We start from the raw sequence: 24,908 nt of genomic DNA on the forward strand, positions 1-24,908 counted from the left end.
AAATGACCTTTTGTGGGGAGTGTTAAGGCCCTTTACATTAAGCAATAACACAGCGTCATGATTCAAAACAATTAACCTGTTTTTTTTAGAAACCAATAATTTTGACTAATACAGGGATAAAAAAAAAAAAGACAAACAAAAATCAAAGAAGGAAAGGAGAAAAATAGAAGAGTGAACAATTCTACACCCAACAAGTGGGGGATGAAGTTCACAATTGGTACGCCCTTTAGGGAGATAAAGGTAGGATGTACTTCAGAGTAGAAACACTTCTAATGGGCGCTATGTTTGGGAGGGCTTAAATACTTATAGAATAACTAGTAAATAGTGAGAGATACCTCTCGTTAGTCCCATGTAATGGGGGGGGGGGTGGTGTGAGAATGAGTGGACGAGATACTGTCCACCCGGTACTATCAAACAATACAATTAAGTCATATGCAATACCAATTCAAGGAAAACAATAAAGAACAAGCATATGTAAAACACAATTTTAGCACATATTATAACAATCTAGGTAAACTAGGAGGAACAAATAACGTTAATATAACCTTTAAGGTAAGCATAGAAAAGACAGGAGCAGAACTCCATTTCCGCCCGTAACTCAAGGAGGGGGATCATCTTGCCCATCAGGACTATGATGCATTTTTATTTTGTGTACCCTATGTTTATTTAATAAATGTGAATAATTTTTTTAGTACATTCATTTATTGTAATTAGTGAACTCCCTAGCGCTGGAAGTTTTTTCATTGTTTACTTTTTAGTGCAAAATATCTTTATTGGGTTTACAGAGGAAAACCAGAAAAAAATAAAGCTCAAAGAAATCAAAAACAATCAGATACATTATGGAAAATGCATAGCAAGAGATGTCATTGGGTAATATAAAGAACACAGAAATAATTACAAAAATCACATTGTCCGATAACCCAAGTAAAATGAAAAGAACTGAAAAATACCAATGACTAAAAACTAAAAGGGGGAAGGGGAGAACATGGAAAAGAAAGAAAAATAAATGCAAGTAAGGAGAATATGACAAGTAGAATAAGCGAGGAAATAAAAGGAAGGAGAAGAAATTGCTCTCTGTCCAATGTCTGCAATGACCAACCTATCCAACCTATAAAAAGAAATGCAAACAGGGCTACCTAAGGACTTCTCTCTCATTCACATACAGTATGTACGTGTACGTCAATATCTAGTGAAACAACAGACCGGATCCCAAAGTCACCATTATGGAGGTGGTAGGGAAGATAGTGTCCTTGAATGTCACAGAATCCTTAAAGTCCAGCCAAGGAAACCAAGTATCCCTAAAGATCTCACTTACCATCTATGGATGTCAATGTCTCATCCATCGCCATAAAAAAAGTAAATTTTAGCAAACTAGTCTGAGACCTTTGGAGGAGAGGAGAAGCGCCAGTGCACTGGGATAACTGCCATAGCTGCGTTATTCAAGTGGCATAGAAGGTGTCACGACCAGCCGGCCGATTCTCCAAATACCTCAATCTGAGAATCGCCACCAGTGACTTATGGTTACCTCAGCACGTGCGGTTACTCTAACACGGTTCTGCCACCACCAACGAAGTTGACGGGAGTCGTTAGGTTCTCCGCTCAAATCTCAATTTGCACACTCACTTACATATAGGTACGTAGCTTTGACCTCACAGGCTCGTGAATTCGACAAGAATACGGAGAATACACTGGATTAAGAATGTTTAATTTGAAAAATATTTCCAAGGTTATTGATTACAGAAAAAGGTAGTACAAATATGGACAATACAAATATATTGTATACGGTTCTGCCACCACCAACGGAGTTGACGGGAGTCGTTAGGTTCTCCGCTCAAATCTCAATTTGCACACTCACTTACATATAGGTACATAGCTTTGACCTCACAGGCTCGTGAATTCGACAAGAACACGGAGAATACACTGGATTAAGAATGTTTAATCCGAAAAATATTTCCAAGGTTATTGATTACAGAAAAAGATAGTACAAATATGGACAATACAAATATATCACAAATAGGTTTCAGAAAGTAAAAGGAATTAAAAATGAAAAAGAACCCAGAGTCTTTACATCTAGACTCAGTCGTGAAGGAGACACAGGAGCATTGGATTCTGGCCAGTCGTCAGGACTCTCCTTGGGCACAAGAACACTTATCACTGAGGGAGATGCATAGTTATACCCTCACAGCTGCACTAGCCCCCACCTTTGGGTTTTTCACTCTTTCATTGCTGTACACTGGGCATTAAGAAATCGGCCACACCCTTCCATATTGTCTATAGGAAGTAGGGGGTCTTGAAACAGTGTGAAGGAGTCTTTAGAAACCAATAAGCAGGTAACATACCCTACATTCCTGTCATCTCCCTTCTAAAGGATTTTATATCCCATGACCTGGCTTGACCATCTGCATTAAGGATGTATCTCTCCCCAAACTTTATGGCCTGTAGAGAGAAGAGATGGTTATCTAGATGCCTGGTTCCAGGAAGACAAATCTCCTCCAAGCTTTGTATTCCTACAGGTCAAATACAGGACACTGCCTAGAAACCATGTTGATACACACATTCATATATATATACATTTACATGACATCATTCCTGGCGATTATTCTTGAGATAAACGCCACAGAAGGGATCTATTTTATTTTGAGATGGGTAAAGGGGACAAATGGAACTACCAAAATACAGGGTCCGATGGGACAGAGGGCCTCTTTCAGAGGTGGTCGGAGGATGCAAGCGGTCACTCAGAAACTGGGCGGCCACTTGCATCCTGACCGCCCGCCTCTGTTGCGGTCGTTAGGCTGTGGGTTAACACCCACAGCTCTAACGACCGCTCGGGTGATGGTCGCGATGGTCAGAGACCATTGCGACCATCAGGGCTTACGACGAGACCCTAGGGTAGGGTCTCACTTGTCGTAAGCCCCGGAGAGCTTCTGGCTCTGTCTGAGCTGGAAGCTCTCCACTGACATCACTAGTGATGTCAGTGGGGCCTCCCCCAAACGGCAGGCGTTCCCATAGGAACGCCTCCGTTTGGGCTGCCACCCCCCCGGCCCGCCTTCCAAATGGGGCGAGCTGTCAATCAACATCAACAGCTCGCCCCCTTTGGAAATAGACCCACTACGACCAGCGCTGTCAGTCGTAGCGGGTCTCACGCATGCGCACGAGGGAGCCGGCTCCCTCGTACGCATGCGCACTGGCAAAACATCGAGGCGGCCGTGCGGTCGTAGACCATACGGTCGCCTCTGAATAAGCTCCAGAGTCCCTTACAATCTTAGCAAAAAGCTGACTCACCTCTCCAGAAAGGATTTAGGCTGCTACCAATAGTGAGAGGAGGTAGCAGGGGAACTAACACAGCATCAGCACAAGTTGGAAACACCAAACCCCATCTTGCAGAGTGTATCTGGGCATCTGTACCATTGGTTAATAGTTTGTATTGGGTGTCCACTAAGCCAGTGCTGAGTGAACTAGCGTGAGCCACACAGAATATTTTTTCCCACTTATCTTCCCCCAAGTCCTCAACAATCTCTCGCTCCCAGGAGGCAATAAATAGTTTAGGGTGTAGACTAGCGTCAGTTGATAGACGATTATATAGGTGTAAGATATAATGAGTCGGGGCACTAGGGCTGGCACAATATTGTTTGAAAGGCGAAGACAACAAATTTACTTTGCCAGAGGAAATAACAGATTGTAGTAAATGTCTCAATTTTTTGATCCAGAGGTAAATTCCATTTGTCACAAACAATCCTAAAGGATGCAATTTTGCCCCCATGTACCATCTCTCGAACCCAGAAATGTCCTGCCTCAAACAAACGTTGGTCTGCTCTAGTGTCAATACCCGGAGAGAAACGACATATGAGAGAAAGCCACTGAGGAAATAGAAGGAGACTTCCAACATAAATGGAGGTGGGGGGGGCTCAAATGTGGGATGAGTGATGTTCGGGAGAGTTGGGAGTGATGGAGCTATGCATATGGGGTCAGACAGGGTCTGCCCGATCTTAACCCATTGCTTTGGTCTATACTACTCTAAGATTCTATTTAGGAGACTGGCACAGTAGTACCCCTGAATATTGGGGAGACGGAGCCACCCATCCCTCAATCTTTTGCCTATAATTCAATTCCAGTTTCAAATGGGTTCGTCCCCCCCCCCCACATACACAAATTCCCTAATAAGTGCCTGTATGTCCAGAAACTATCGATAGGAATGTTGATGGGTAGGGTTTTCAGGAGATAGAGGATCTAGAGAAGAGAATTAATTTTAAGAATACCTAACCTCTCAAACCAGGAGAAAGGTCAAGAGCCCCATGACCGCAGCTCAGAGCGTAGTTTGACCAGGAGAGGAGAAACATTTGCCTCAAATAAAACGATTAGGGACTCTGGAAATGGCAACACCTAGATATTTGAAATGAGAGGTATGCCAAGTGAAGGGGTAGGCGCTCTTAAGGCCAGGTAACATGGGGGGGAGGGCCTTGGAGTCATAAAGGTCTCCACATCTCCTATACTTATCCAACTAGTTCAAGAGGGAATACAGGGTTTGTGAATGTGGCGAGTAAGTCGAGTCAATTTGTACTCCTTGTCCCATATTATATACCCTATTATATCAGGATTCATCCGTATAGAGCTCATTAGGGCCTCCATGCACAGGATGAATATTCGGGCGGACAAAGGACATCCCTGCCAGGTACCATTTTTGATGTTAAAGGAATTGAAGAGAGTGCCATTAATTCTTATTGTGGCAGAGGGGGAACAACCCAATCCCAAGTGTCTCAGCACCCCCACCATAAAACCACAATCTATTCTGTCAAATGCCTTCTTGGCATCTGTGGACAACAAGATCTCCAAAGCACCCATAGTGGAGATGTGGTGGATAAGGACTAGGACTTTGGTGGTGTTGTCACGAGCCTCGCAACCCGGCACAAACCCAACTTGGTTGCTATGGGTAAGAGTGGGCAATAATTATTTTAGTCGGTTTGCTAAGAGTTTTGCAAATAATTTGACAAAGAAATTTTGAACTGAGAGAGGGTGGTAGATGGGACATAGGGAGTGGTCTTTTTCCTTTTGAGAATAACAGTTATGTGGGCCTCTAAGGATTGACAAGAGAAGGGGGTCTGATTAGAGACAGTTTATATGCCTCAAGCAGCAGGGGGGTAAATTTGTCCAGGGGATCTTTGTAATAGTTAATGGTGAAGCTATCAGGGACAGGACTTTTCCCTGAGGTGGTTGAGTTAATAGCCTCTTTCAATTCAGAAAAAGTATATGGTTTCTCTAAGTCACAGGTTCTCAAACTCGGTCCTCAGGACCCCAAACAGTGCAAGTTTACCAGGTCTCCTCACAGAATTACAAGTGAAATTATTACTCCACCTGTGTATCTTTTAAAATATGTCATTAAGTAATGAATCCACCTGTGCACCTGCTAGGTGATCTAAAAACGTGAATTGTATGGGATCCTGAGGACCGAGGAAACCCAGTTCTAGAGAGGTATGCAGTAATGGCCTGCTGTTTCACTACAGTTCCAGGGTGAGAAATAGGGCCATATACTTTATAAAGTGAGGTCTAGTAAGAGCAGAATGCAGCGACAATCTTGCAGGTATCATGGTAAACTAAGCCCCCCTCATCTTTAATAGAGGTAATAAAGGAAAGAGCTCCCTGGGCCCTGAGAGTTCTAACAAGCATCTTCCCTGGCTTATTACCCCATCATAAATATCTGCTCTGACATTACTTAAAGGAAAGCTTAACTTTATTTAAAAGGAGTTTATTCAAAGTGTAACGGGCTGCCATCAGACCAGCATATACTTCAGAGCAGTGGGAGGCCTTGTGGGAGGTTTCCAGGGCCTGAATCTTCTGTAAGAGTCCCTCAATCTGCCACATACACTGTTTCTTGAGATAAGAACCCAGCTGAATGCATTTTCCACAGATAAGGCATTTATGGGATTCCCAAAAGGTGAGTTTTTGTGTCTGGGATCATATTACATTCTAAATAGACATCAATGGCTTCCTCTAGTTGAGATTTACAGTGGGGGTCATTTAATAAGGATTCATTAAATCACCAGGTCCTATGTTGGGGACCCAAATACCCTAAGCACAGATCAAGCAAGACCAGAGCGTGATCTGACGAAGGCACGGCACCTATAGAAGCTGCCTGGAGCAAGTGAAGATATTTGATGAAAGGATAGCAACCCCTCAGAATTAGGGTCATGTTCAATTAGGTGCGAGTTTACAAAAAATCTTGCAATTGGGTGAGGAGTTTTGATTTTTTTTTTCCAGCGCCTTCAGAGCAAGTCCTATTATTAGAAAATTCATGTTTTAAGGAAAAATTGTCGGCACTTGTTTTGCCCCATATTGACCAATTAAGCAATTATAAGTTTCCAGTTAGCTTAATTAGTCCTTAATTACTCACCTTCTGCAGCTCTGTCCTCCCCCTTCGTCTCTTCTCTGGTGTTGCAGACAGCTTCATGAACTGGACACAGGACAGGTACTACTAACCCTGCGTTCCACCACCCCTAACCTTGTACCTCACTACCCCTAAACCTGCACCCGCTCCTCACACACAACCACCACTTACCCTGCACCCGCTCCCCGCACACACTACACTACCCCTGCACCTGCTCCCACATGCACTACTGAAAAAACTATTAAACATGGCATTATTTCTCTGTCATAAAAACAGAATTGCTGCATGTAACCTATAGCATATTTGCAGAACACGAAGAGACAAATGAACAGGCATATAAGGTGAGGCAGTCCATGAATGTAGAGAAGGACATATTGTAATAGAAATTAAATAGGAGGGGACTTATAGACAGAAAGAAGCCAAACAAAGAGGTAAAAGTACAATATACTATACATGACAAAAGATGAGATGGAAAGCCAAAAGAAACTATTAAGCACTGTATTTGTATCGCCGTCAACAAAACAGGAAGGTCACGTGACCTACAGCTTATATACAGAACACGTACAGCAAATTAAACTGGCATGAAAGGTGAGGCAGGCTAGTCTAATGGGTCACCATGACTATCCAGGACATAAGTGTAAAACAGTGAACTACACAATGAAATACATAAAACTATAACATTTAATAGCTTAGCTGATGTTCAAGTAGGGTCTGATGCCGGCGACGACTCGTCCCCTCTAAACTTCTTCCTGGGGTGACCTGCTGCTATAGTTCCCTGTGTGGTAAACCAGAAGGCAAGGTGTTTGGCAGTGAGAGGACCTGTCAGTTAGGGAGGGTTATTTTTTCAAGGTTCAATGCAGAGAAAAAGTCAGCAAGATCCGAGGGAGACTGAAGAGTAAGCAACTTGCCAGCATGAGAAACCTGTAGGGACAGTGGAAACCCCATCTGTATTTGAGATCTCTTTTGTGGAGTACATCTGTAAGAGGCTTCAGCAGCGTTCAGGAAAGATCCTGGAAGATCTGAAGCCAGGAACCATTGAACTCAATACAATCCAGGGTGCGAGCCTTTTGGGTGATTTTTTTTTTTTGGGAGAAGTAATGGTGTCTACATATCACATCTCGGGGGCAGTCAGATGCTGGGCCCTTTGGCCAGAGAACTCTATACGCACGGTCAAACTCAATGGAATCATTCGGATCCAAGTCCAAAATTTCTCCAAAGATTTTGTTGAGGGCGTCAATAAGGATAGAAGGTAGACTGTCTTCTGGGAGGCCCTGGATCTGAATGTTGTACCACCAATCTCTATTGTGAAGGTCATCCAATCTTGATTGCAAAACCCTCATATGTCCTTAGACTGTTGGGAGACTGTCTAAGGATGGAGTTGGGGTGCCAGGGTGTCTGCGGCTTCTCTGTCCACTTCCATGGTGACATTGCGAGAGCTCAGGTGCGTGACATCAGCCTGCACAAGAGAGATCTGAGTGCGAAGAGATTCCTGCAGCTGGGATTCAACCACTTGCATGTCTTACTTAGACGAAAGCGTTTTCACATGCGCAAGTATCTCTGCGATTTCACCACACAGCTGGGTCATTAGAGCATGGAGGTCCCAAGGTGAATGAGAATGAACCATGGTGGGGGAGGAAATCGGAAGTTTCGGACAGGGTCTCTTTATTATCTGCAGCGTGAGATAGACATGTAGAATGTAGATTTTGCTAGGATGAATAATTGTGTGATTTATCTTTGCCCATTGGGAAGGTTAACGATACTGCATTAGAACCTCTATACACTCCTTCCTACACCTTCTAATATCCTGCCTATACCATCTAATATCCTGCCTATACCTTCTAAGGATGACGCTAATTTGCATACGCAGTCATACAGTAAATAAAGACTTCAGACCTGGAATCTGTGGTTCCAAAGCACAAAGTATTATTCAAGTAAAAGTACAGTCAGTTACACGCTATTGATCCAGACACAATTCGGCGTAAAGGAATTATACAGACCCAAGTACAGTATACATACGCAGCACTTCCGGACCAGATGTTAGGCATCAGCAAGAAACCCCTCGTCAATCAGCATTCAGCACGAAGACTAAAACCCAGTGTTGAAGCACACATATTTATACCCCCCAGAAATAGACAACACAATAGAGAAGTTTGTTGCTGATGCCATTGGTTCCCAAGGGGGATGCATCTGTTACAGAGCATTTAATAGGCTGATTCAAATAGACTCAACCCAGCCTCCAACAACTGGGGGTCTCTGGTTTCTCGCCTCATGCAACATCCGAACAGTTGTTCATATAATATACATTTTGTTGCTTGAAGTCTCTGCGGTCCATAAGTTGAGAATACATGATGCGATCTCCACACCGATAATACCGGAATTCTGTTGAAAGAGTACACATCAGTACAAAACCAAACACGGCTTACTTAGCATGTATAAAACCTTAGTTACCAAATAATCTTTATTTCACAGCATTTATACTACATGAACGAACTTAAATCTTATCCCTTAAAGCTTATGGAACCTTGTATGTGGATATGTAATGTGTGAGTATGCGGGGTTTCATATAAAGATGCTAGTTAACTTGGAGCAGATGCGTGCGCATAAAGCTAGGATCTCATGCATTCGCTAATATGCGACTAGTTAACAGCGCAATTGTGCGTATTAATGTGTATATGAGAAATGGTGAAAGATGCAATCGCATGGTGCTAATAGTAATATCACCATATGTACTTAAATGTGAGTTTATCTAAAATGGCGCTTGGGCGGCCATTCGCAAAATGGCATCTTGTGATCTCATTTCCAAGATGGCGTCTTGCGGCCAGTCGCAAGATGGCGTCGCTGCGATTCAATTTTAAACTGATCTTGTCTCAGCCAATAATCCAGCTTCGACAGTCCACCCTTTGATAGCGAACAACATGCTATCACAATCTGATTTTAAAATATATATTTTAGGCTTACATTTACATATTATTTAGTGTTATTATGGGATGGCACAAGGTGGTTCTTAATCCATCAATAATGTGTCTCTGGGTGGGGACATAAAACTACTATTATACGCACACCGTGGATCTTGGAAGCTCATGTGAAAGGTGTGGGGATGCACCAGTCTTATAAAGGCAGTCTTGAAGGGGAATTGAGACTTTACATTATCTGAGGTGTTTTAAAAATAACATTTCAATAATACATTCTATGCACGTCTAAATATAATATATTAAATGATGGTATTTCCTAGTTCAGGGTTGTAATGCAGTTCTATATTTACCTCAGTATTCATATTGTCATTACTGACCACCATCATTAGTTTCGTTCTTTCGTTTTACTCTATTTTTACACTTTCCACACTTCAACACAATAGGAACACACCAGATACATATGCCAATCATTATGATGACAATTAATATAAGGATCAAGAAATTGCCTATGCTAGCGATCACTTCCTGGACCCATTCCCCTAGACCTGAGAACCATTTCACTGGGTTCAGCCATGAAACCCATCCTTCTATCTTCTCCCCTACTTCAGCCACTGAAGCATTATGGATCTTACGAAACTCCCATTTTAGCTGCAGAATTTCATCCATCTTTCGGTCTATCACCTCCTTGGGTGGTATCATATTTCTTTTGACTCTGTGTTCATATTGCGTGTGAAGATATGGAGATGGTGTGTTTTTATGTATATCAAGCATTTCAACATGTGTGAGGGTCATAACTTCTGGAGCTACTCTTCCCAGGTAACACAATAACAGTACTAAGATTGGTCAGACACTCCCCTGATTGGCATTGCACTCCTCCTGACTCCACTCCATCAGCACTGCCATCAGCTCCCATTTCCTCAATCGGTCCTCCATCACAGACACTGAGTATCCCCAATCATCACGACAGAAACTCTGGAAACAAAAAAAAAACTAGGATGACCACAGCAGAACACTCCATTGCTGGAAGCACTGATCTACACATTTCTTTAGCTCAGGTATCTCACTGTCACCTTTTTAATCCTTCCGGCACAAGCTCGCAATCGACAGGTCCACATTATCTGCCTCGTCTTCGCCTTGTATCTCCACCAGTTGGTTAACCTCCCTATAGTGATTGGAATGGACCCACGTATCTTCCCCGGCCACCCTTTGAGGATGTGGTATCGTCAGATATGGACCTTTCCACCGATCCGTCAAACAACCTGAGCTAAAAAAAAATTGGATAACAAATTCTCCAGGTTTGACATCATGACAGTTTGCATTAGACATGTTAGTTAATAACACTTTCAATTTCTGTTATTCTCATTCATCTTCGTGAGACCCTGTACAGTAACCTCATTATCATATTTTCACATGAGGCTGCCTGTTTGAACAGTATCTCAAAGGGGGGGCAAATAAAGGAAAAGACAGTCTGGGATAATCTTAGTGTTATTACCCATCACCTTACACATGTTCTTGGAAACGTCACCTGTAAAATGAGTCCCCCTATATTTTTTTTTTTTTTTATAATTCTAGGGATATAGCATCTGCATACAAGTTCCTGCAATTAAATCTTGCTTTTAATAGCTACTGCTCTAAATAATACCTGGGCCACTGGGTTGGATAATATTCCGAGTATTCGACCTTAGCCTGGCATGGCTGCCGTTTATCCTTAGCAACCTTGTGTCCTGTGAGTGAGAGATAAAGCACAACAGTTTAATATCATTTAAACATGACCTAAATACAACATAAACATTTTACATTAGAACAGATCCATTGGCAGGTTGAAAAGATTGTAAACAGTCATATAAGGCCTGGGAGAAGATACTGGGGTTGCCTATGAACCCATGGGAAACTCGTGTTAATGTGTGGTGTTCTTCACTTTGCAGTTCTTACTTATGTGTCCCACTTGGTGACAGTTAAAACATATTTTTGAACGAAGTGGATGAAAGGATAGTTGTGGGAGTTGAGCAAGAGGAAAAGATGGTGGGTATGGGTAAGGATATGAAGGATAAGGGTATTGTGGGAGGTATGAAGTTTGTGGGTAGTATGAGGCCTGTGGTTGTGTATGATATGTGGGGTAAGGATGTGTTTGCTGTGGTGTGGGATTGGTGAGGACGTGTAACAGTTCAGGTGCAGGTGTGTGTGTGGGTGCAGGTGTGTCGGTTGGCTGTGATGTTATTGTCATTCCTTCCAGAGCTTGGATACTGACAGCCATTTGTTTTTCACTCTGGGTCTCTCTCTTCTTTGTGATATTTTTATCATGTTCTATGGCAGATTCTATGAGTGTATCTATTGTGACTTCCCTCCAGCCAGGTTGTGAGGTCTGAACCCGAGTCTTTAAGTCGTCTTTCAGACCGTCCATGAGTACCGTAACTATCATTCCCCTGTGGTGAGTGCTATCTTTAATATTTTCTAACCCAGTGTACTGGGTGATAACCTGCAGAGCCCGGTCACAATAATCTTCTGCAGATTCACTCTCCTTTTGCTTAATGGTGAAAATTTTGTTCGTTAACTACTACTGGAAAATATATACCCAATTGAGTTACAATGTGGGAAATGTTACCTTGGTTTACTTGGTCTGTTAAGGGAACATCACCATCCAATACACAGTCCGTGATAAATTTTGTCGTGTCGGTATTGCGTGGTAGACAGGCCCTTAACACCACACACCAATCTTTATTAGTTGGTTCATGAGAACTACCCAAATTTCTCAAAAATCTTTCACATTTGGCTAGCTCCTTTTTGGGATCGGGGAAATCATTTATGATGGAATTTAGTTCTGCTCTTGTCCAAGGACAATGCATTACTACTTCCCTCGTGGGCACTACACCGTTTGCATCTGCATTTCCATTCGGAACAGTTATCGTCTGAATGGGATGCAGACCGGTAGCGCTGCTACCTTTGACCTTGTTACCTGGCTGGGGGTTTAATCTGTTGCTGCTATGTATGGTATTAACAACTTCCTCTACGGGTGCAGAGGGTGTTAGCACTTCCCTTGCTGTTACCGATGAAGACGGTGGCATCACTCATGATTGTGGTGATGCAGCATCTATCATTTGCACAGCATGGGAAATGGCAGACATTACAATAGGCTCATTATCCACATCATAAACATTTTCTTTATGGCTGCTTAAGAGAGGGTACAAGTTGCTTGTTACATTTTTATGGGTATTTTTGGTAACTGTACTTGCACCTCCATCCACATAAGGTGGGGAAGGTGAGCGTGAACTGCTGGCAATACTCTCCACAATGCTACCTTGCTGCACGTGCGTGCCATTTTGCGGACCGTCCGCATTGCAATTTAGCGTCGTGGATGTATTTTCTGGCAATGCGTCGCTTGCGCATTTTTAAGCCACGCATCCCCTTCATGCTGCTACAAATTTAAACATTCATAATATTTGACCTTTTTCTCTCGGGAGCGCATCAGACTGATGTGATCCCAGAATTATCCAGTACATTTTTATCAAAACTACCAATTCTGGGAAACTGTCTAACACTCTTCATCGTCATTTTAAACCATACATCACAATACCTTATCGCATAAGTACTGTACTTAGTATGCATAATACGACGGGCCGATCCAATCGGCGCTTCCATTAGCAGCACACCATTGTCTAACATCTCTACTGTTTGCGCGGCTCCCATTCTGAGACAAATCCTACACTTTTCAATAAAGATTTAAACTGGTGAAAGACAATCAAGATACATTCACTTACCTGTGGACGATTTAAACGGCAGCGCCCACACACCTGGATAAGATTTGAAAAAGGCAACTTCCACACCCGGATAAGATTTAGTAAGGCAACTTCCACACCTATGGAAGTTTAAGTAGGCTACTTCCACGCACCTCTCTACAACAAAGACAACATGTACACCTGCTACTGTGTATAGAACGGTAAGCTGCTTACCGAGCAGCTAGGCTAACCCTTGCACCTAGCCCTTAAGGATCATATGATACCCTTAACCTTGTCCAACAAATACTCACTATTACATACTTTTTCCTGCGCAGAAAAATACACATTAACCCAGATATTGATAACAATTGAAAAATGTAAACCTCAACGGCTTTATTTAAACACGTGGCAGCACAACCGGAAGTACGTATATGCTATTGTGCGACCAGTCGCATACACAATAATGCGACTACCACACAACCATATGGCAACTTTCTAGCTGCATACGCAAAAGTGCATCTTTACTGTGCGCAAAACTGCGACTCAGCCGCGTGCTCAATACTGCGGCACCCCTTTAAACGTTAGGTTCTATCAACAAAGGAAAACAAAGTTTTTCCTCTCTTGTCCCTGGATTCTAGTCAGCTTCCTTGGCTCACACGAAAATGGATAGCGATCTTTCAGCACAAAGCGGTTGCAGGTAAACCCTGCATGTGGCCACTCCACCCTTTGCTGAGATATCGATAACCGTATGTACCGTGTGAGTAGGTAAGTGACTTCACTATGAGCCCCCAACTAACGATACTGCATTAGAACCTCTATACACTCCTTCCTATACCTTCTAAGGATGACGCTAATTTGCGTACGCAGTCATACAGTAAAGACTTCAGACCTGGAATCTATAGTTCCAAAGCACAAAGTATTATTCAAGTAAAAGTACAGTCAGTTATACACTATTGATCCAGACACAATTCGGCGCAAAGGAATTATACAGACCCAAGTACAGTAAACATACACAGTGCTTCCGGACCAGATGTTAGGCATCAGCAACCCCTCGTCAATCAGCATTCAGCACGAAGACTAAAACCCAGTGTTGAAGCACACATATTTATACCCCCCAGAAATAGACAACACAATAGAGAAGTTTGTTGCTGATGCCATTGGTTCCCAAGGGGGATGCATCTGTTGCAGAGCATTTAACAGGCTGATTCAAATAGACCCAACCCAGCCTCCAACAACTGGGGGTCTCTGGTTTCTCGCCTCATGCAACATCCGAACAGTTGTTCATATAATATACATTTTGTTGCTTGAAGTCTCTGCGTACAATAAGTTGAGAATGCATGATGCGATATCCACACCGATAATACCGGAATTCTGTTGAAAGAGTACGCATCAGTACAAAACCAAACACAGCTTACTTAGCATGTATAAAACCTTAGTTACCAAATAATCTTTATTTCACAGCATTTATACTAAATGAACGAACTTAAATCTTATCCCTTAAAGCTTATGTATGTGGATATGTAATGTGTTAGTATGCGGGGTTTGATATAAAGATGCTAGTTAACTTGGAGCAGATGCGTGCGCATAAAGCTAGGATCTCATGCATTCGCTAATATGCGACTAGTTAACAGCGCAATTGTGCGTATTAATGTGTATATGAGAAATGGTGAAAGATGCAATCGCATGGTGCTAATAGTAATATCGCCATATGTACTTAAATGTGAGTTTATCTAAAATGGTGCTTGGGCGGCCATTCGCAAAATGGCGTCTTGCGATCTCATTTCCAAGATGGCATCTTGCGGCCAGTCGCAAGATGGTGTCGCTGCGATTCAATTTTAAACTGATCTGGTCTCAGCCAATAATCCAGCTTCGACAAGGTTAAACATGTGAAGTTATGAAACAAGGTAGCACTGTAGGTAGGAGATGACAAAGGTCACATTCTGTAATAGTGCCACAATGAGCAATAGCAGGGGAGCAGTTGATGTAAAGCAGACTGGTAATGAAGCTGCAAGATGGGCAAAGCCTCCCAACCTCTCCCTGCACAGTTCTTTCCAACAGTTGATCAGGGCCAGGGGGCTTGATGACTACTCACAGGAGGTAGGAGTTGAATTAGCTAGCAGAACCTTAGTACGAAGCCCCAGTGTGGGGGCGATGAGGGGGAACAGTCCCAGCAACATGTACCTGCAGACAGTCTCCAGGGAGCTCACAAGAAGACGGACTTCCAGCAGGTCCAGGGGATAGGAGCGCTAATATCACACATGGAGCTACTCTTCCAGCGGGCAAGGGAGACCAGAAGCCAGCGTCCATGCTGCAGAGCACCAGAGAGGCGAATCGCGGGCAGAGATGTCACACTCTCCGCTACAGGTTGTCGGCCCTCTGCTAGAAGACACCGTGTCAGGTAGGTATAGGCCGTGGCCGGTGAGATCGTGCCGGGAGGGGCTCAACTCGGGTGTAGCCGGGTACTAACATCTGTGCTGGGAATGCCCTGAAACAGTGGCTTTAAAGTGGCCAAGTCGTCGGAGCTAGATGAAGGCACGTCAATTTCGTCTGCCAACCAGGCCACGCCCTCCTATTGTTTACCTTTTTGGCTAGGTAGTATACCTAAATAGCCACCAGATGAAAGACACCAGAATTTTTATTTAATCTCGAATCCTTCCTACTAGAGCTCTGCAGACTTGGAGCGTCCATACTATGGCCCACCTGCTCCAATGAGGCCTGCTGACTGGACTGCAGTTTGGCATCTTTGATCCACAGCTGCTCACTTGTACCTCCACCCCAGCAACAGCAGCGATAAACCTCCAAGAGAGTGAGGAGAGCTTCATCCACCCTGCTCAACAGACAGATTGAGCTGAGAGGAAGGCCCCTGAGTGAATGCAGCAGTCTGTCAAGATATCCTGCACCTGCCTTCGGCATCCTACCCAGTCAAAAACAAAGGGTGGACAAGTTAAAGACTAAAGGCAGCATCTGGTCGGAATGGAATAGACTACGGCAATATCTGATGAGAATAGGGACCGGGGAGTATTGTTTGATTAGATATTGATACCATAGGCATTTGGGACTGCATATTAGGGGGAATTCTGGAGGATGAGGGTCGTGGCATAATCTAAGGAGTAGAGAATGAGGCCAGTGTCATTATCTTAGAATAGGGAACAAGGACAGTATTATGAGGAGATATCAGGACCGTAACTGAGGACTAGATGGGCCAAGTGGTTCTTATCTGCCGTCAAATTCTATGTTCTATGATATTACAGATCACAGTCATTATTTGAAGAGAATATGGTATGAGACCATAATATGAGGACAGAGACCACAGCCATTATCTGAGGGGATACAGCTTCCCATCACAGCAAGTAAAATTGCAATCTAAAATCATGTACGTTTAATCTAGTTCATATTTTTATTAGTTTTAGTGTTTATTAGATTTAGTTTATTCAGCAAAGAACCCTTACCTAATAGCGGAGAGGCAACCTGTGAGGAAAAAAAAAAAAACTTATCGCCATTCAAATACCTTTTCTTGATGTGGCACCCCAAGTAAAATGTTTTGACACCCCTGATGTACATCCATGAGTGGCAATAATTGTTTGCCTGTTACTGTATTCGGGATATTCAGAACACATTCTATTCCTCTGAAATGGATCCTTGGCCCACAGTAGCGACTGACAATAACTTTGTTTATAACCTGTATAAAGATGTATCTTATCCCATATATGCTCAAAGAATTCTTTATCAAACAATTAATGGAATGCTTGTAAATGTATAAGCATCCACTGGTTGTATATATAATTTAAAACTGTTAATTAGTACGTATTTCTCATTGGCCTATGTTTATTTTAAAAAACTCTCAAATGATGCTCCCTACTACCTTGAGAAAGACAATCACTGTACATGCACTATGTCATCGATATACACAAACAGTGCCCACAGGAAGGACAGAGTTCCTCTTTCACTTCAGCTGTAGAAACCTTATAAGCAGACTACTCATTTTGTAAGTCAGCTTTTGTTTAAAGGTCAGATTTTTCAGCAATCTGAAAGATCACACATTTTTAAGATGATTTGCTGATTTTCCAACTACCTAAAACAGAGAAACTTACCAGTATAAGATAGCATTAAAACAGTGGATCATTCCGCGCCCATTAGAAGGGGTGGTTATCCCTTACTGGTCTTCCTTACTCCTCCCGATAGACATGCCAGATAAAACACGGGTTCATTTACAATAGGAGCATGACCTACACATATGCTTATAACCACAAGCTTGGTCTCAATTAATTTTTTCCGTTTTCAACATGTCTAAATGTATTTCACATGTTGCGATGTTCATTAAATTATTCCACCATATATATCTGACCCCAGCTAGATTACACAAGATTTGGCCTTCCCAATCTAGTTTATGCTGGAGGATGTGGTCACGTTGGTGAAATAAAGCATATCTTCTGGGATTGTACGGTCATTTGCCCCCCGTGGCTTGAGGTAGAAAATCTAATACTACAAGTCACTGGTCTTCAAATTTCTCTGACCCCTGCCATTAGTCTCCTACATGTGTTTTCAGATAATATTCCAATATATCATAGATATCTTATAAGCCATATCTTTATAGCCACTAAAGCCGCCATAGCCCAGTTTTGGAAACAAGATAAGTCTCCCCCTATTATGTTAATTATATCTAAGCTAAACAATAATTTCCTAATGGAAACTTTGGATTGTCCCTATTCCACTTCTACTAATTCACCGCTGATTAAATGGTTTAATTGGCATTTATATTCTACGGAAGGACCGTATACTCCATTCAGTTTGTGAGGTATTATGTCCTTAGTAGCGAGCTACATTCTGTATGTATTGTGAATTGGTCCAGAAATGTCATGTAATTGTATTGTTGTATTGTGTTGCAATTGCCTTTAGCCCCCCTTGAGTTTCCCTTTCTTTTTCTGTATCACCTTTACTTTTACTTTCTCTTGGAAAATTCTAATAAAAATTATTATTATTTTTTTTAAACAAACAGTGTTTCACAAACTCAGTTCACAAAGCCACTTTACAGTCCAGGCGTGAAAGATATCCATGCTTGAGCACAGATGCTTAGATTAACTTACATATGCTCAAGTATGGATATCCTAAAAACACGGATGGTTGGGAGTTTTGAGGACTGAGGGCCTGATTCAGACCCGCTCGGAAGCGGGTCGATGGTGTGCCAGTGCGCATGCGCGTGCCCGAGCCCCGGAGCAAGCGCAAAAAGCACTCGCTCCGTGGTTCACTACAAAAGGGGCGGCTGTCGATGTTGATCGACAGCTCGCCCAGTTTTGAAGGCGTGGCGGGGGGTGGCTTCACAAACGGAGGTGTTTCCAAGTGAACGCCTGCCGTTTGTGGGCGGCCCCACTGACATCACCAGTGATGTCAGTGGGAGAGCTTCCGTCTCCATTAGAGCTGGAAGCTGTGGGGCTTGTGGCAACGAGACCCTACCGCAAGGGTCTCGTCGCAAGCCCAATGGTCTTAACCATCGCGACCATCATCCTGGCCGCTCACAATAGCTGTGGGTGGTCCCAGGATGCCAGGCCGCACCAAAAAAAAAAAGTTTGTGAAACACTAAGCTATTATTTTTTATTTACCTCAAGTTTATACAAAAATCCAGTGTGAATTTTCTTAATTATGGAAAAGAAATTTAGCTTATTTTCATTAATATGAACAGAAAATAAACCACAAGGTCACACACCAGGAGATATCCATGGAAATACAGTATATAAAATCTCTCTTGAATAAATATGAAGTTTTTAACAAAGTGTTTTTAACAAATCGATCACTTTTTCAAGGGAAAATCTGATAGAAAATCGTTGGTTACAAAATTGTTATGTGTGTATGCACCTTAAGGGCCTGTATTAAAAAAATGACAGAAAAAAAAAAAACTTTACGGATTTTAATACACAAACTGAATTGCACATAAACTGCACTGGAGTCTGGAATGAGATGGTAAGAGACTGCTTCCATTTAAGGGCTGGGGTCTACCAAATGAGGATGTCTCAGATTATGGAAAATGTCTAACAAATTTAGGGAAATCTTTAATATACCAACATGGTCAGATTTAATCTAGAATGGCGTGTGAGGCAAAAGAGGTCTGTCCAGATTTCAATTGTTCCCAGATGGAAAAGCAGTTGGCCAGCAATCAAGTATGCAGTCATCACCCAGCTGTACAGATAGTCTCATGGAGCCCAGTTCTTTGGACTGATGAAGGGTCGGAGTGGATCTATATGCTGGCCAATAAGGTCAAGCAGCCAGATCTATACATTAAGTATATCTGTCTTCTGTAAGATGAAAGTGTGAATGCATACCTCACACATGGCTGGCAGCAATATATTATTAGGTTGTACAAAAATGTAGCAGATGGAAGTAGTTTAGGATTTCCAGAAAACATTTACTATCCCAGATACTGTACTTAGAAACCAAATGTCATCAGAGGATTCGTTGAGCCAATAGTCACTTTTGATTCCAGGTTACAGAATTGGATTAGTATTTCCTACTCTCATCATTCTAACCGTAATCAGTAGTCCTTTTGTGCTACAGTCCTCTCATAATCTACTCCATCAGGTCCAGTGCCGCCCCCTTGGCTTAGCACCAGGCAGGTGGGAGCTTCCTCCAGTGGAACCCCCTGCTTCTCACGTTCTTTCATCAGCTGCTCTGTTAGTTCTACACTTTCATATCGCACCAGCTGCAAGCGCAGAAACCCGTCATCATGCTCTTTATACCTGCAACAAAAAATTAAAGAAAGATAAAATATAGTCATATGCTGTGCCCCTTTCTTTGAATGTATAACATGTAAATTGCACCATGCTTGCCTACCCTCCCGAATTCTGCGGGAGCCTCCCGAATTAAGGTATGAGCTCCCGCTATCCCGCACAGTAGATGTAATCCCTCGCTTTCCACTCTGCACAGCAGAAAGCCCAGACTGCGCATGCGCGAGTCTGGATGTAATGGGGGCGGGGCCAGGGCTTCAATACGTGAAGACGCAGGGGCAGGGAGTCTGTTTACTACAGAGAGATGTCTCCTGGGTCCACCCCCTGCACAGAGCAGCTGACTCACCGGCCAAAGTTCACACAGACTGCTGGGAGAGACTGATGCTCCCAGCATTCCCTGCCCAGCCATAACCGAGGAGGACACATGGAGGAGGAGCTGATTGCCTGCTGTCTGAGCCCGAGGAGGACACATGGAGGAGGAGCTGATGCCGAGCTGCCTGAGCCCGAGGAGAACACATGGAGGAGGAGCTGATGCTGAGCTGTCTGAGCCCGAGGAGGACACATGGAGGAGCTGATGCTGAGCTGTCTGAGCCCGAGGAGAACACATGGAGGAGGAGCTGATGCTGAGCTGTCAAAGCCCCAGCAGAACACATGGAGGAGGAGCTGATGCTGAGCTGTCTAAGCCCCAGCAGAACACATGGAGGAGGAGCTGATGCTGAGCTGTCTGAGCCCGGCTGTGTGAGTGTTTAACAATTCAGAGGCTGAGGCAAAAAACTCAGTGATATCTGTTGTTGTCAGTTTCAGTGCTGCAGGAGATGGGAGTGTGTGTGTATATCTGTGTTGTGTCAGTGCTGCAGGAGATGGGAGTGTGTGTATATCTGTGGTGTGTCAGTGCTGCAGGAGAGGGGAGTGTGTGTGTGTATATCTGTGGTGTGTCAGTGCTGCAGGAGAGGGGAGTGTGTGTGTATATCTGTGGTGTGTCAGTGCTGCAGGAGAGGGGAGTGTGTGTGTATATCTGTGTTGTGTCAGTGCTGCAGGAGAGGGGAGTGTGTGTGTATATCTGTGGTGTGTCAGTGCTGCAGGAGAGGGGAGTGTGTGTGTGTGTATATCTGTGTTGTGTCAGTGCTGCAGGAGATGGGAGTGTGTGTGTATATCTGTGGTGTGTCAGTGCTGCAGGAGGGGAGTGTGTGTGTATATCTGTGGTGTGTCAGTGCTGCAGGAGAGGGGAGTGTGTGTGTATATATCTGTGTTGTGTCAGTGCTGCAGGAGAGGGGAGTGTGTGTGTATATCTGTGTTGTGTCAGTGCTGCAGGAGATGGGAGTGTGTGTATATCTGTGGTGTGTCAGTGCTGCAGGAGAGGGGAGTGTGTGTATATCTGTGGTGTGTCAGTGCTGCAGGAGAGGGGAGTGTGTGTGTATATCTGTGGTGTGTCAGTGCTGCAGGAGATGGGAGTGTGTGTGTATATCTGTGTTGTGTCAGTGCTGCAGGAGATGGGAGTGTGTGTGTGTATAGCTCTGTGGTGTGTCAGTGCTGCAGGAGAGGGGAGTGTGTGTGTGTATATCTGTGGTGTGTCAGTGCTGCAGGAGAGGGGAGTGTGTGTGTATATCTGTGGTGTGTCAGTGCTGCAGGAGAGGGGAGTGTGTGTGTATATCTGTGGTGTGTCAGTGCTGCAGGAGATGGGAGTGTGTGTGTGTATATCTGTGTTGTGTCAGTGCTGCAGGAGAGGGGAGTGTGTGTATATCTGTGTTGTGTCAGTGCTGCAGGAGAGGGGAGTGTGTGCGTATATCTGTGTTGTGTCAAGTGCTGCAGGAGAGGGGAGTGTGTGTGTGTATATCTGTGTTGTGTCAGTGCTGCAGGAGATGGGAGTGTGTGTGTGTATATCTGTGTTGTGTCAGTGCTGCAGGAGATGGGAGTGTGTGTGTGTGTATATCTGTGTTGTGTCAGTGCTGCAGGAGATGGGAGTGTGTGTGTGTATATCTGTGTTGTGTCAGTGCTGCAGGAGAGGGGTGTGTGTGTGTGTATATCTGTGTTGTGTCAGTGCTGCAGGAGATGGGAGTGTGTGTGTGTATATCTGTGTTGTGTCAGTGCTGCAGGAGATGGGAGTGTGTGTGTGTGTATAATGTGGCAGGGGGAGATCTAGTAATGTCAGTGGGGGGGGCTAGGGTGTCAGCATATAGTAAGATCTGTTATTATATTTGTGTGGTCATCTACTGAAGAATTTTAATTAGAATGGTTGTGGGGGAGCAGATTCTTATTTTGTCCACACTTCCTTTTGCAAGGCCCTCTTATGCCCGTGTCTATGGAAATGTACTGATGTAACTTTGCCTCTATGTCAGCAATACAGAATATGCAGGAGAGGGGAGTGTGTGTGCGTATATCTGTGTTGTGTCAGTGCTGCAGGAGAGGGGAGTGTGTGTGCGTATATCTGTGTTGTGTCAGTGCTGCAGGAGAGGGGAGTGTGTGTGTGTGTATATCTGTGTTGTGTCAGTGCTGCAGGAGATGGGAGTGTGTGTGTATATCTGTGTTGTGTCAGTGCTGCAGGAGATGGGAGTGTGTGTGTATATCTGTGTTGTGTCAGTGCTGCAGGAGATGGGAGTGTGTGTGTATATCTGTGTTGTGTCAGTGCTGCAGGAGATGGGAGTGTGTGTGTATATCTGTGTTGTGTCAGTGCTGCAGGAGATGGGAGTGTGTGTGTATATCTTTGTGTCAGTGCTGCAGGAGATGGGAGTGTGTGTGTATATCTGTGTTGTGTCAGTGCTGCAGGAGAGGGGAGTGTGTGCGTATATCTGTGGGCTCGCAGAGGTGCAACGCAATACCTGGCCAGCATCTGGGACCACAGCTTACGCTGCACAGCACCACGGACATCTCTCCACCTACTGGTAGGTCAAACAGGTCCCAGAGACAGTGCGGGACCTGCACACCCAGCAGGAGCGCACGTGTACCCCTTATTCCTCATATTCTACCTGCAGGTATTGGTACTCCTGTTAATAACACGTTGCTGAACCTGCCCACTTCCCATCCCACCTCCTATCAGTCCCCCATCCTCACCCCATCACTCCTCCACTTTCTCTCCTCAGACCTTCCCTCTATTATCCTCGGTGACTTCAATATTCCTATTGATATCCCCACAGAATCTACTGCCTCCAAACTACTCACCCTCACTTCCTCATTTGGACTCTCCCAATGGACCTCCTCACCCTCCCATGCGAGTGGGCATTTGCTTGATCTGGTATTCACTCACCATTGTGATATTTCTGCCTACTCCAATTCCCCATTCTGTCTCTCTGACCATCACCTCCTCTCTTTTAACCTATCCCTCTCTCCTTCCCCTCCTCTACCTCCGAAAGCCACCATCACTAAGCGTAACATTGAAGCTATCAACACTGCTTTCTTCATTCCCCTATCCTCTCTTTCTCCTGCGCTGAACAAGCTGCTTTCCTATACAATGCCTCCCTTACTTCTGCTCTTGACTCTGTTGCTCCGGCGATCACTACTCACCCTCGCAAATCCACACCTCAACCCTAGCATTCCAAATGCACCAGATACCTGCAAAAATGTTCACAAACCGCCGAGTGACAGTGGAGAAGATCACAAGCTCAGGCAGATTTTCTCAATTTCAAATTCATGTTGTCATCCTACAGTGCTGCCCTTTCCCTCTCTAAACAATCATATTTCAAGTGTCTCATCTCCTCCCTGTCCTCATATCCCCAGCGTCTCTTTTCCACCTTCAACTCCCTCCTCTGCCCACCCCCCCTTGCTCTCTGCCACTGAGTTTGCTACATATTTCACATCTAAAATTGATTCTATGTCAGGACATCATATCCAGCCAGTCCCCCAGCTCTCCAGCTCCTCCTTTCCCAGACCACCCCTCCCCATCCATTTTACCGACTCTGACATCCTTCTCCCCTGTGACTGGAAAGAAAGTTAAGGCCCTTATCCAGTCCTCCCCCTTCCACCTTTCCCCTCCCACCTCCTCCGCTACCTCTCTCCTTCTGCCTGCTCCCATCTTGCCCACCTCCTTAATCTCTCCCTCTCTTCTTGCACTGTTCCTTCTGCATTCAAACATGCCCTTGTCTCCCCCATTCTTAAAAAAACCTAACCTTGATCCTAACATTCTCTCTAACTACCGACCAATCTCTCTCCTCCCTTTTGCCTCCAAACTCCTTGAGCATATTGTTTACAACCGCCTCACCACATTTGTTTCCTCCCACTCCCTCCTTGACCCTTTTCAGTCTGGCTTCCGTTCTCTCCACTCCACTGAAACTGCCCTCAGAAAAGTCAGCAACGACCTCCTTGCTGCCAAATGGCCACTACTCCCTGCTCATTCTCCTTGACCTCTCTGCTGCTTTTGACACTGTGGACCACCCTCTAACTGCTGCATATCCTTCACTTCCTTGATCTACGTGACACTGGTCTGTCCTGGCTGTCCTCCTACCTCTCTGAACGTTCCTTCTCTGTTTCCTCTCATGACGACTCCTCCCCCCCACAGCCTCTTACAGTAGGTGTTCCCCAAGGTTCTGTTCTTGGACCTCTCCTATTCTCTCTCTATACGTCTTCTCTAGGTAAACTCATCAGCTCTTTTGACCTCCATTATCATCTCTATGCTGATGATACTCAGATCTACCTTTCCTCACCTGATCTTTCACCCTCTCTACTGACTCGTATCTCTGTCTCTCTGCTATCTCTTCCTGGATGTCCCAGCAATTTGTCAAACTTAATAGGTCTAAGATTGAGCTGATAGTCTTCCCACCCTCCCACATAACATCATGTCCCACTATTTCTTTATTAATAAATGGTATAACTATCTCATCTAGTCCCAAAGTGTGTTGTCTTGGAGTCATCCTGGACTCTTCCCTCTCCTTCAAACCACACATTCAGAACCTCTCGCAGTCCTGTCGTTTCCATCTCAAGAATATTTCCTAGATCAGACCCTTTCTCACCCAGGATGCTACCAAAACCCTTGTACATTCACTGGTCATGTCCAGATTGGACTACTGTAACCTTCTCCTAGCTGGCCTCCCCAAATCCCATCTCTCTCCACTCCAGTCCGTGCTCAATGCTGCTGCTCGGCTCATCTTCCTCTCCAAACGCTCTACATCTGCCTCCCCTCTTTTGCAAGCTCTCCCCTTCCCTTTCAGAACCCAATTCAAGGCTCTCACACTCACTTACAAAGCCCTCACCCATTCCT

The 24,908-nt window shown here is 44.2% G+C and overlaps 1 protein-coding gene across 1 annotated transcript in view; it reads right to left on the reverse strand.

Moving 5' to 3' along the window:
* Positions 1–18,729: 18,729 nt before the first annotated feature.
* HINFP (histone H4 transcription factor) overlaps positions 18,730–24,908 on the reverse strand; it is a 65,139-nt gene continuing 58,960 nt past the window's right edge. The window contains exon 9 of the mRNA XM_088443822.1: positions 18,730–19,732. Within this exon, the coding sequence (XP_088299948.1) occupies positions 19,528–19,732 (205 nt within the window). The 3' untranslated portion in view covers positions 18,730–19,527. The remainder of the gene's footprint in view (positions 19,733–24,908) is intronic.

The sequence above is a fragment of the Taudactylus pleione genome, unplaced genomic scaffold (genome assembly GCF_031769625.1).
Source record: "Taudactylus pleione unplaced genomic scaffold, aTauple2 ptg000334l, whole genome shotgun sequence".
Lineage (NCBI taxonomy): Eukaryota > Metazoa > Chordata > Amphibia > Anura > Myobatrachidae > Taudactylus > Taudactylus pleione.